The sequence below is a fragment of the Phoenix dactylifera genome, chromosome 3 (assembly GCF_051530095.1).
Source record: "Phoenix dactylifera cultivar Ajwa chromosome 3, Ajwa_hap1_PhDact_Kaust_v1.1, whole genome shotgun sequence".
NCBI classification, from domain to species: Eukaryota; Viridiplantae; Streptophyta; class Magnoliopsida; order Arecales; family Arecaceae; genus Phoenix; species Phoenix dactylifera.
In genome coordinates this window covers 53,216,288-53,229,936 of record NC_143192.1, presented here as the reverse complement: position 1 = coordinate 53,229,936, position 13,649 = coordinate 53,216,288, and the positions used below count along the sequence as shown (strand labels likewise).

Here is a 13,649-nt window from a genome sequence, read left to right as displayed (position 1 = left end):
TCAAATCTTTATTAAAAATTTGTGTTCAGAAATTTCTATTTTAGATCCGGAAGAACCAATTTCTGAAGTACGATTAAAGCATCATATTGTTCATGGCTTGAAACCAGAATATATTTCTTATATTATGTCAATCTAAGAATGGGCTCAACAACCATCTTTGGAAATTTTTGAGAGATTCGAGTTGTGCAGGTTGAAAAAAAAGAAAATTTCTCTTCGATCAGATCAAAAACACCACATGACTCTTCTCCTCAATCATCATTAGGAGAGCAAAGAGAAATAGGGAGCTCAAGTTCTCACCAAAGTAATGGACAACAAGGAGGAAGTGATGAATTGGTGGCTAGTAATCGACAACTAAGGAGAATAATTGTCAAACCTACCCGTTATCGAGATAAAAATTTTGTGAGTACTTATTCTTGTTTCTTTGCCAATCCAATTGATGATGAGAGAACCCCCTTATTATGATGAAGCTAAAGATATCAAGGAGTGGAAGCGTGCCATGGATAAAGAGATGAATGCTCCTATGAAAAATGAAACTTGGGACCTCATGCCTAAACCCAAGGATGTGCAACCTGTTTCATGTAAATGGGTGTACAGATAAAAAGAAAAGTTGAAGAAAGTGCGAACATATTCAAAGCAACGCTGGTTACTCGTGGATTTTCTCAAACAAATGGAGAAGATTATGAAAGACTTTTAGTCCCGTGGCTACGATGATCTCAGTTTGTGTTGTGTTAGCTTTAGCAACTTGCTATGGTTGGAAATTATGGCAAGTTGATGTGAAAAATACTTTCCTATATGGAGAGCTTAATAAGGATATTTATATGGACCAGCCATTTGGTTATGTTTTAGCACTCATCCAAATTTTGTGTATACGCTCAAGAAAGCTCTTTGTGGGCTAAAACAAGCTCCAAGAGCTTGGTACGGTAAAATTGCTCGATATTTACAATTTTGTGGATATGTTGCTTCTAATTCATATCTAAGTTTGTTTATCAAGAAGCATGAAGGATTACATCTAATAACTGACAGCTCCAACAACAAGAATCTCATCTGCAGGATTATGCCAGACTTTTTACCATCATTATAGAAGGAAGGCCTAGATGGTAAGGGATCATATATACCAGAGAAAAGACATTCTAACCACCCTTCATCAACTGAAGGCTAAAACAGACTCCCAATTCTTGAAAGGATATTGTATACAATCTTGCATCGCTAACTGCTGACGCTTATAATTCTTGAAAGGTCCCATGTCACGTCACAATGCTGCAAGATCTTCATCACTGTCTCCACAAAATAAACCCAAGACCAGAAAACAAAAAGGCCGAAAAACCAAATGATGCAGAACTTCCAACCAAACTAGAGAGCCAACAAAACCGAACCCACAAGCAGCAAGCAGGATGCCTTGATCATGCGGATCTGAAGGGATATAATTACTCTAAAAATTGCTTCTATCCATCCCCTCTATTTGATGTCTAATCTTCCAGTTCCCCCTAGACTCATCAGCATGGTTGAGACAGAATGTAGATCATTCTTATGGAGGCATGCTGCTGATCAAAGGAAAAAATTCATTTGCTCAACTGGAAAACAATGTGCCGATCTAAATCCTCAGGTGGGCTGGGCATGTTCAGGAATTAAAGAATATAATGTAATCACTCGGACAGATTTGTCATCATGAGATGTTTGCATGGATTTGGTCTGCAAATTAAGGTGGCACCACGGGTTAAATTTCTCTGGTGGAAGGCTTGCTGGAAACGGTTACCATGCAAGGTAGGACTGAGAGAAACCTTTTTAATGCCCATGCATGTATTTCGATGCGTGCATTGGTACGTTGGACTGAGGATTTTGACGATTTACTTACCACTTGCACCATCGCCAACCAGACTTGTTTGATGTGCTATACAGTACATCCTTTGCCATACGTATACTATTCTATAAATCAAAAGAGTTGAATTTCAGACCGATATTTTCTTCCCATAGATATGATGATCTTAAACTAATGAAGCCCATTAATAATTCCCTTATACTGTCTAAACTAAAACTATTATTGTTTTAGAATCTTTAGACATTTTTGTATGTCTTGACCCCAACATTTTCTTTCTTCATTTCTAGCATTCATAGATTTGATGTCCTATGCATCATATTGATCAAGCTATCCGCCTTCACGTATGTTATCCTACATGCTTCTAATCAATTATTCTCTCACATCCAGCACTAAAAATAACAAACATAATATGACCACCCCCAAAGATTACTTTTGATGAAACACTAACACAGAATAAACCTCACAAGAACAGTTGTAGAAATTTAAATCTGAAGGTTTTCTCAATTTATCTACTATAAAGATGGCAGAGAAGAGAGATGATCCTTACCGTGATCCAACATTAAATAGAGTATCAGAGGCATGAAGATGGTCTGCAAACATTCCATTCTAAACCGTCCCATATATTGTGCACTCATAGCCTTCTACCGTACTGGGGAGTTCCAAATTTGACTGAAATTGCAGTATGTTGTTCCAGGCATTGAGAGCTATAGATTGAACAATTTGGATCTTTGCAAAGGCTTCTCTATTGATTATTTCAAATATCAAAACTTAGTAAGATCTATTCTCTATTTTGTTGTTTATTATTAAAATTCGTATTATAGGTGATGAATATTTCTTTTGTGGAAGCCAAGATTTAATCTTGTTGATGTTTGTGCAGCCTCTAGTTGAACTAAAGAGAATCTATTGTAATTCAATTATTCTAAATAATGGAAGTTTTTGGCTAAACTAGGTCCTGTGGTTTGTCCCTTCACTTCGAAAGATTTTCCACATTAAAAAAATTGTGTTGCCTCTTGTTTGTGGATTGTTTGATTATTTGCTTGGTAATTGCTTATGCAGAATTTATTGTTGCTTGGTGAGTGACATCTCATTTAATTATACAAAGAGGAAAAAGAAGTTTGGGGCATCATTATTTTTTAATTACATTTTCCCAATAGAAACATTCATCAAAATTAACTAGGGTTTTAGATTCCATTTATACTCCAAACCATCACATTGATGCCCAGCATAGAAAATTAGAAATATGCAAGTAGTTTACTGGTTCTTGCTAGTTAACCATGTTGGAAGTCCATTGCTTGTGCTGCTTGTACTAGAATTCTATTTCTAGCCTATCTTTATTTTCTATTCCAATACAAGTTAGAATATTTTATCTTTTAGTATTAGTCCATTTTTGTTAGGTTGAGCCTTAGGCTTAATATATTTAAGTTTATTTTTTAGTTGGAATGTGATATTGATGTTTTTATCTTATAGTGGGAGAGAAGTTGTGTGTTTTTATAAATAGGAAAAGAGAGTTACATGAAGAGTATGAGAGAATTCTCTATATACAGAGAGCCTCTTTTGTGAGGCATATTTGTGAGAGAAACTTTTGGATTGATTTATTTTCTCTACTGATTTTTTTTTACTATTATTTACTTCTCGCAATTTTCTGCTAATATCTTTTGTATTTAGTATTTATTCTAGAACTTGAGCTAGTACGGTTAATCTATTTCAGATAGCATGCCCTTGTACAAATCTCTCTTACTGGAATAAGGTTGAGACCAGCATATCGTCACACTTTCTTTGCGACATGTACGTATACGATAAATACCGTAGGATTGACCATACTCAATTGATGTATACTGTCATCTATAATCGAGTCTACCAGACTCAAGTCAGCATCCAAAACGGACCACCCCACCAAGGTGGCTCCACGCGGGGAAAAGCGTCTGCAAAAAAAAAAAAAAAAAAAAAAAAAAAAAAGGCTTGGGCTGGCTGAAGAGTCGACGTCTGTACTGCCGGCTTACGTCTAAGAGGATCAGCATTTGGTAGCAGACAAGTTTGCTCGCAAGAATTTTTATTTTTTTTTGGTAGAAAGTTTCCTTGTGAGATTTGATCCCACTGAAAATGGTTCACGAGGGAAGAATATATCAAAAGCTGCCGAGCAGGGACTCTAGTATTCGGTAGCAGTCACTATCAATTCTAAAGTCACTTGGCCCTTAATAAGCGGTTTTCTAAACTGGGCAACATACTAATTGCATTCAAAACAAGATTTAACAATAACAGCTTTCATAATATTATAACAACAACAACAAATGTTTTGAAGGCTATCTATCCTAGCTGGTAATTTGGTGAACATTTACTTCAACAAATAATATTGCGAGTGTCCTTTTTTTTCTAATATAGAGATAGAGAAAACTTATTATCCAATTATCAAGAATACAAAAAAAAAAATATATCCTTTATTTTTATTATGACAATATCATTATAAAGCTTTATTTTTTTAAAATAAATTTCTCCTCAATATCATTATAAAGCTAGCAAAAAAGGTTAAAATTTAAATAGACATGGTCTGAAGTCCGTTTAAAAATAAATAAAATTTAGGCCGAAAATCCAATTGGCTCCGATCTGAATAAATAATAATAATTATTTTTTTATAATAAAAAAAATTAACGGAAGGTATACTCAACCTATTCTGGGATATCAGCATTATTGGAATTTGATTCCAACGAAACATGGCTTGGCCGACCGTCACTAGAGAAACTGATGTGGCCTTTTTGGTCTAGCCAATGAGAATCAGAAACTAAGATAAGCTTTATTTGTGCTCCGTGTCCATCCATCCAACTCGAACAGCGCCGGCACTATTATCACGAGCTCGCAAGCGGGTCGTGAATAGACCTCTCTGTTTCTTTCCGAAGGTCTGTATCAATCATTGGTCATCAGCCATTAGAACTTCAAGCAATTGGAAACCAAGACCGGCACCTACTTGTTTCCTTCACGCAAAATGGGCGTGGAATCCCCACTTTCTCCTTTCCTTATCCCAGAGTCGGAGGCTTACGCTATGGCTATCCCAATCAAGTAATGGGAATCCGCTCTTCACCATTTCTTGCCTATAGATGCTGCAATCCATGAAGAGTGGGTGATGGGTCTCCGTCTCGGCTGTGCTAAAAATATGACCAGGTAGCGACCATTGGCGTCCGAGATTCTGCTTGCAAGACAATATAATAAGAGAAAAGGCCAAGGGGATCATATTGTCATCTAGCTTTTAGAAATATTACGTTGGGACGAAGATCTCCTGTCCAGATTAACCTAGTTTGAAAACCAGATCTAGCATTGAATTATTTAGGCAGAAAAAAATAGATATAGGATAAAGGTCGCCCATTTTGATCAGGCTCACGCCTATATTGAGCTCATTTCATCACTCCTATGTTGAACTTGGTGATTGGTTGAATGGTATGGGGGGCCTCTTCTACTGTACTAATCCCCAACTGCCATATGGAACCTGTGAGCGAAATGGGTGATTTATAGCAATACTCTTGCACGGTATTTGGATACCTATGAGTTATTCTAAAATGAAAAATCAAAAATATGCACTTTTTTTTGTGTAAAATATGATTTATAAAAACAAGATGAATCTGGTTTTCACAACTTATCGATTTTTAACAAGTTAGTTTTATGAAAAACAGTCAAATAACAATTTTGCAAAACTCTTTCATTCTATTACTATTAAATCTATTTCACTGAAATATGAATCAAATCCCAATCCTGCGAGTCAATTCTTATATTAAATTCATGGGAATCTTTGGGAGCAGTGGGATAAAACTGTCATGTCCAGAGACAGTGGATAGCAGGTAGGGTGGATTGTCAGTGATAGTAAGTCAGTCCTAAAATATTATAGTAGTTAACGTTAAATCATAAATAAGATTATATGGAGAGGTATTAACTACTAAAGTAAAATTTTTAATCTTGTATACAACATGCCATACTTTTGTTATGGCACAGAAGTAAATATGAATCAAATATATGCCTAGCCTTAGAGGCATCTGATAAGTTACAATCACCTTCTATTGTCCATTTCAATGAGAAACTGATTGGAGGGGAAGATCCCTCCCAACTGAATTTGGTATCCGCATGGAATATCTTCAAATCCTATAAAAAGTGCAATTGATGGCTAACATGATATGAATGACTTAAAAGCAACATAGAAACATCTAATTGCATTGCAGCATCAATAAAAGAAAGCCGATTGAAGCATATGACATGAATAAGTTCCATAAAGTTGCGAAGCAACTTTGTCTTTTGTCTTCTTTCGAACGTCTCATGTATCTTGAGCATTTTTTGTTACCAATTAGGTTGAATTTAGAAATCAAGAAAGTAATTTTTTTTATTTTCAGCTGCATTACTTATAATAGAACAAAAATTTTCGGCGGTCCGCATCAAAATTTTGTTAGAGCACTAGATCTCATATATGGGATTGGCCCTGCCAATCAAGATACTAATTGCTCCAATATTGCATCACAAATTCAACATGAGTGACAAATCTGACTCTTCTATTATAATTTCCATACAGATCATCAGGCACTAAATATATGCATCTCCTAGCTGTTGCCACCTAAGGTCTCTTTTTCCCTTCCCCTTCCGTGAAGCCCATGCCAACGCCCATGGCTCCCATGGCACTCACAACTTCTCCTTCCAGTACTTTTAACATGAAGTATGTTGGCTAATCAGACCCAAGTTCAATCTAGCAGGATAATGCCATAATCTTGTTATTTAATACCCCAATGGCTACCTCTCTGTTGCTTCTTTCATTCGCAAGGCAGTACACATAACCCAGAGCTTTCTTTCCTTCGATTCATATATACAAATGTTGGAACCCATTTCTGCCCCACATAAGACGCAGGGATCGGATTGGCGCTCGCAGCGCTTTCAGGCCGCCGCAGCCGCGGTGCAAACCGGGAGGTCCTTCTCCATGTTGGGCGGCACCCGAAGGATGGGATTTCTCTCGAAGAAGTTGACAGGCTTGAGATCGAAGCTCGAGAAGACCGTGGGCATGATTGGGAAGTCCTCTTGGCATGGTACGTGGTGAAATCCCATCGTGTACCACACCACAATGTCCTTGTTCTCTATCGGCCGGTCCCTGGGAGTTAGAACAAAGGAAAACACTCAGCGTTATGAAGGAAGAACCAAGTGTTCGACCCTCGTCCAATTCCTGTTAGTGTTGGCTCCATACCTCTCGGACCAGACAGCGAGCGTGTCGTCCCCTTTGCTCTGGTACACAAATAGCCCCCCCGCCCATTCCTCGCTCTTGTTGTATGGCGTCACCCAAATCTAAAAGCCCCAACAAAAGGAATATAATTTAGAAAACGATACTCGATACTACTTGTTTATCACTTTTTCAATTTACATGTTTAAATGCTAGTATGACAAGGCAAGTTAGCTCCTTAGAGTTTGGACAAAGATGTCTCTCACCTGATTGTTTGTAAAAGCACCTCTGAGCTGTGGGGGATCGTTAGGATCCAACAAGCTGGCGGCGGTGCCGGCCGGAACCACCTTGTACCCAACCGGGTTTCCAACTTTGGTGGTCTTGGATGGGTTGATGATGTGGTACTCCTTCGGTTCATAGAGCTTAAGCCTGATCTGTGCGTCCTTCTCCGTCTTGGCGACGTGCCGTGTGGCCTTGAGGTAGCTCGTCCGAGGGGACTCTCCGGGGTCGGTGTCCTGCCTCGCTATATCAACCTTAACAAAGGAGTTTTCGACGCCGTCGACGTCCATGTCGAGGTGGAAGGTGATGTAGTGGTCGTGGATGACGCCGATCACGTTCTCCGACAAGAGGGTGCCATGCATGTCCTCTGGTGCTGAAACTTGGTTCAAGTGCGAGTAGGGCGTTCCTTTCACCATTAGAATCCCGCTGAGCCCAACCTGTTAGATTTGAATGCAGCAGGCCGCATGAACATCCTAAAATATACCAGTGGCTGGGGTTCCAATAGTAACTATAAAAAGGGAATAGTAAAGAAGATATTTTTCACAAAATAAAAAGAAGATAGATGACGGTGGCTATGTGCAGGAATAGTAAAGGAAAATGCATCCTAGGCCCCAGCGTCTTGTCCTCTGTGCGATGTGGTGTCCCAAGGCCTAACAAGGTCCTAAATGTCAAGCTGAGACTAGCCACATTCAACAAAAGATGTAACGAGCTAGTCCACACTGATGTCAAGGTGAGACAATGGGGCAGCACTGGTGATGATTGGATTTGGATGGAATTGGATCTGTCATGTGGTGAACACTTCAAATATGTCTATGAGTCCAGTGCCATGCATCCATCTTTTAGATTTGCATGCAGCCTTATGATCAATTTTATAATCTGGATGCCTTTCTCACCATCATTCACTCTGGATACTCTTTTTATATGATTGAGTGAGACGGACAATCTTCATTATTGCAAACTAGGATGAGGGAGGTGCCTATTGCTGCGGCATTGACCAATTCGCATCTTTGTTTATTTCAAAATATGCATTCTTGATTAATGAGGGACGTGCATTCTTGAAGTTTGTGACATGAAATTTATTGATGGAAAACGTGAAGGACCCATTTGATGAGGACATCACAAGTCTTGATCTATGTAAACAAATTGGCAACAAATGACGGCACCTATCAACCGGATATTTTAAGAGGTAAAATATCAATGCCATGGACAACTTTCTAGATCCACAACCAATTGCAAGGACGCCCAGCCACACAAGAGAATCTCTTGCGTGGCTAGCCATTCATCAATATCAAGCGCCTTGATATTCACGCACAACAATCACCATGCGCCACTAATCTCGTGAATGAATTGTAGAGCGCCAAGTTAACTTCAAACAAGCCCACCGTGCACCAAAAAAAATATCTGGCTAAGAAATATCACGCACCAGAGACCCTGGCTAAGAATCGCAGAGAAAGAAAGGATACAAGGAGATCGAGACCAACCACATCGCTTTCTCGTTAGCGGCACCTCATATCTATAGACGCCATCTACAGCTAGATTATATGCTTAAGAACCGGCTTATAGTTAGCTAGCTTTCTGACATGATGCAGCCATGTAGTTAAAGCCTAAACCGTTTACGGCACCGCAGAATGCTGTGCATAGATGGCTATTAAATAAAATATTTTATAAGTATATGTATTATTTAATAACCATCTAACTCGTGGCGAGTATCTAGAGATGCACAATATTCTGCAGCGAACGGAGGATCCTGGCTGCTTTTCCCTCTGGTCCCATCCAAGACCATGACCAGATCGCAAGTTGTATTTTGAAGTTGAAAGCAACAAATAGAGAAGACAAAAGATATTATTTCTAGGAGCAGGCAGACCTTGACACGGATGAGCCCATCCGTCTGGAACTCCCAGTCCACTATGTAGTCGTAGTTCGCCACCGAGGCTGCCATCCTCGCCACCAACGTCACCTTCGGCCTTACCTCCCGTATCTGCTCACCTCCCCAACACCGAAACATTAAAAAAATTAATACAATAAATGTCACCAAGTATAAACCATATATGTATCGTCTAACCTGCATGCCGGTGATGGGACTCTCCGAGTGCCGCCACCCGATATCCCCGGCGTACCTTTCGAAGAGGCACACCATGTTCGGCCGGACGTACGGCCTTCCGTCCGCCGCCGGGAACACTCCGTCCATGTAGTAGGCGTTCCGGGGACAGTCGTTAAGCGGCACCAGCGGCATCGCCTGGAGGCCGAACCCGTACTCCCCGGCGTCCATATACGTCTTGAAGTACCAGGCGTCGGTGGGGTCCATGTATGGAACGAACAGCTCCGACGCGAAGCCCTTGTACATGACCGTCCTCTTCTTCCCGGTCTCCGGGTCCATCGCCGAGACCGCCGATACCACCAGCCCGGCCCTCGCGTCCGCCTTCAAATGGAACTCCCACCCCGCCCACTTCACCACGTGTCCCCCCTCCACCACGAAGCTGGGACCGGCCGGCTGCTCTATCGATATCGGTTTCAGCGGCTGGATTTTGGGGGCCCCGCTCTGGGCCGCGACGACGTCGTAGCGGTAATCGGTGTCGGCTGACTTGGGGATGGGGATGTCACGGCCAACGTCGGAGATGTCAACGACTTCTTTCGTGTCCATGTCGAGGAGGACGGTGAGGCCCTCGATGGGGCGCATGTAGAAGTTGGCGGTGCCCTCGGCGGAGTAGCACTGGACCTTTATTAGGCGACGGCCCTCCTCCTTGCCGCCGAACCATCCGAGGGAAATGGGGAGGCAGGCGAGGTCGGAGAGGCGGACGCCTCGGGCGAGGACGGAGCGGTTGAAGGCAGGGTCTGCTAGGGGGGCCCAGACGGAGGAGGTCATGTCGTCGACGGTCATGGTGGGAAAGCCGGATGCGGGGGCGGGGTGCCGGATGACGTTGCGGGAGGAGAGGTCGACGGAGAGGACATAAGAGTCGCCGCGGAAGCGGGCGGTGACGGCGGCGCAGCGCGGGGGGAGGGTGTCACCGGGGCGCCAGTTGAGGACGGCGGGCTTAGGGGGCTCGTCGAGGGAGAGGGAGTGGATGGTGAGGGAGGAGGGCGAGGAGGAGAAAGGAGGGTAGGAGTGGAGGATTGAGCGGGCGGCGTTGATCTCCTGAACGGTGAGGGGGTCGAGGGGGTGGCGGGGGACGTCGGACTCGCGGTCTTGGGTGGTGGTGGTGGTGGTGGCGGAGTGGGAGGAGGACTCCGTCAAGTGAGGTTGGGATTTGGATTGGATGCGGTTCTTGGAGTTGCACCAAGGCGAATAGCGTGTGCAGTCAAGGAAGTCAGCCTTGTCGGAGGGGGCGTTGGCGAGGTGGAGCCAGGAGCGCGAGAAGAGGAGGAGGAGGAGGGCGCCGAGGATGAGGAAGAGGAAGCGGAGGAGAGAGGTGGACTCCATCTCTCTGCTCTCGTGTTGTGGTGATGGGTGCGATGGTGGGAGGGTTTTAATAAGGGATTAGTTGAGGACGATGACGAGCGACGAAGCAAATGTACAAGGGGGAAGGGGACGAATTGGTGTCGCTTCACCTCCGGTGTGGTTTATCTCCTCAGATTCGGACCGTGATGAGTCACAGCGATTGCACCAGCTTATGGGCGTTAGACCTTGGTCACTCGGATCTTAGCTTAGATCAGGACACAAAATGGCCATTGTCCATAGCAATCTCCGAACTCGTTAGATAAGATCTAAATCCTATATAATCCTGGTGTCTAAGCTAGAGAAGGTTGACCGAAACGCCGGAATGTTTACGAACCAGAGAAACAGGTCAGGTCTCAATAAAAACTCCGGATGACGGTCAGCTCTCCTCGCCTCCGTCGAGGCCCCTCTCGATCCCAATCCCCCACCTCCAAAGCCATCTAGCGGATTCACTGCTTTTTGGTCTTCTAGTAACTTTTTTTCTTTTCCTTGGGTGAAGATTTGTACTATCGCATTGGTGGATTTATGGTTTGGCTTTATATCCATATATATTGTTTGATGGAATAGATATTGGGAGATTCTTTTGTCCTATTTCCTCTTTGATGTGGCTTAAGATTTGTTGTTGTGTGCGCTATTCAATCAGTTCCAACCAAAATTTCTTTTTTAGTATAACTTTTTCTTCTTTTTTTTTTCGGTAGAACGGCTGAATTAATTACTTAAAATGAGTGCAAACGACATCAGCACCGAGCAAGCCAGACCTCGATCCCGTTGAGTATCATTCCGACCCTCGATCTTACAAAAAGCCGAGCCGACCTCGGCCAGACCTCTCCGCTCAGGGCGTCTTGTAGGATCGACCAAGAACCGAAGAGGCCCCGTCGACCGCAGGTATCTACAATGACGCCCCTCGAGCCGGGCTCGGAGCGCTCTGCAGGATCAACCAAGAGCCGAAGAGGCCCCGTCAACCACAAGTATCCACAATGACGCCCCGGCTCGAGCTTGGGGCCCCCTACCGACCTGACTTCAAAAATGATGAGGCTGAGCCGGCTTTAGAGTCCGTCGAGCCGACCTCACCGAACGTATGTCGCGGCCCCCAAAGTGGGCCCGACCTCAGTGCTCATCGAGCTAACTTCACCAACTAAAGGTTGCGGCCTCCAAGCGAGCCCAATCTCGCCTACGGCTACATACACGTGCACGCCTATGTGCGCTCCTATTCCCGTATAGGTGGTCGTACATTACAGCCTCACCACGCTATGCTTTGCTTGCTGGCCACTCTACGACATGACGACTAGGTTCATACCTTGCTGCCAAGGGTCATACCCTGTTAACGCTTGCAACGCCATACCGTGCGCAGGAATAGCTCGAAACCTATGCCCCAAGCAAGTTGTGGCCACACGCTACCTGGGCACCTCCGCGGAGACTATAAATAGCCCCATCAAGTAATGCCTAAGGACTTTTTGGCTGGACCACGTAAGATTCATTCTAACTTAATCATCGGATGGCTCTCACCGGAATCCCACCGGTAATATTTTGTGCAGGTCCGCCGGCGTGCAGGAAGCGACGTCCTTCTTCCATCCCGACCGGTAGCTCCTCCGACCCCTCTGGCATGGGCCGAATTTGAAAGACAACAGCATTTATAAAATTAGAAAATAAAATATTAAAAACTTACCGTAGAAGATGAGTAGAAGAACCCCATAATTTAGATCCAGTATGGCTGGCCACAAAGCGAGCTATCTAGTCTGCAGCATTATTAGCCTTTTTTGTGGATGTAGAAAATTTTAATAAAGGGCAAAGCACTCATCGTCCATCCCCAATTATGTAAAAGCGGGTAAACAACGGCATCAGCAAGTGGTGGATCAAAAGGTCATCAAACAATTGTTAATAAATCTCTCTCTAGATAAATGAAAAGGCATTTAGCTACTGTGTAGCATAAAGTAGTCCTTCCCATGAAGCTCATAATTCCACTCATAGTACAGTAATATCAATAACTTTGATACAGCCGGCGGCTAAAAGAATTCTATTAGCAGCTCTTGTTAAAAAACCTACTCCCTCAAAAGAACCTCTTTTGTACGCTACCATCAAAATTGATCTTGACATAAGCAAGAGATGGTGGCTTCCAAAAAAAATAGCATGTATAAGGGACGTAGAAATGCATTAAAAGAGCTACAGATTTTCTCCCCTCTCAAAAAGGCCCTCTCGGCACTGGGCAAACTCGTAGGCTAATATAATAACTTTTAGTAAAATCACATTTGGAAGATAAAACCATTTCTAGACAGCCAAATTTAATAAGCAATATAATACATCAAATTTGCTTTAATTTTTTTATCTTTGCTGGATGACTTCTCTCTTACGTGTTGAAGAAAGAGATCAAGAGAAGTACTCGGAAGAATAGAAAAATCCTGAAATGGGGCTAATCTCTAAATCTAGGTTGGCAGTCTACACTTACATAGAGCATGAGGTACTCGGCACAAGAAAACCTCTCTGATGTAGGAATTCGCGACATGGTAATCAATGCCAAGCCACTTCCTTCTTTCATGTGGTTTTAATAAGGGAAAGTTTTTTAAGAAATGTTATGTTTAACATCATTTGTCAAAAAACTTAACAACATGAAATTTGAATTTTTAACAGCATGAAATTTGATCATTAATGTAACAGTAGGTGCTCTTTAGCAACATGAAATTTGATCATTAATGTTACATGTTTGCATGTACGAGCCAGGTGATCCCATTTAACCCTATTTAGCAAAAGCTCATTTAGCTCAACTCATTCAATAAAAATAAATTTTCCCCAACTCGATAAACCAAACTGATTTTCTCAGACCGGTTTGAATCGTTTTTTAAAGGGTTTTGTTGCTGGAAATTGGACCCGGGGGCTGCCGCGAAGCCAGGGGAAGGAGGAGCTCCGCTGCCGGAAGGGCGGACGGCGGTGCGCCGGCCGGTGACGTCCTC

The 13,649-nt window shown here is 42.9% G+C and overlaps 1 protein-coding gene across 1 annotated transcript; it reads right to left on the bottom strand.

The window, feature by feature from the left end:
• Positions 1-6,322: 6,322 nt before the first annotated feature.
• On the bottom strand, positions 6,323-11,146 carry LOC103706132 (amine oxidase [copper-containing] gamma 2-like). Its single transcript, XM_008790138.6, has 5 exons — positions 9,334-11,146; positions 9,136-9,249; positions 7,259-7,708; positions 7,020-7,117; positions 6,323-6,926 (listed from the first exon to the last, which is right to left on the bottom strand). Exons 1-5 carry the CDS (start codon positions 10,687-10,689, stop codon positions 6,716-6,718), a joined length of 2,229 nt encoding a protein of 742 aa, XP_008788360.4. The 5' UTR covers positions 10,690-11,146; the 3' UTR covers positions 6,323-6,715.
• Between the last annotated feature and the right edge of the window lie 2,503 nt (positions 11,147-13,649).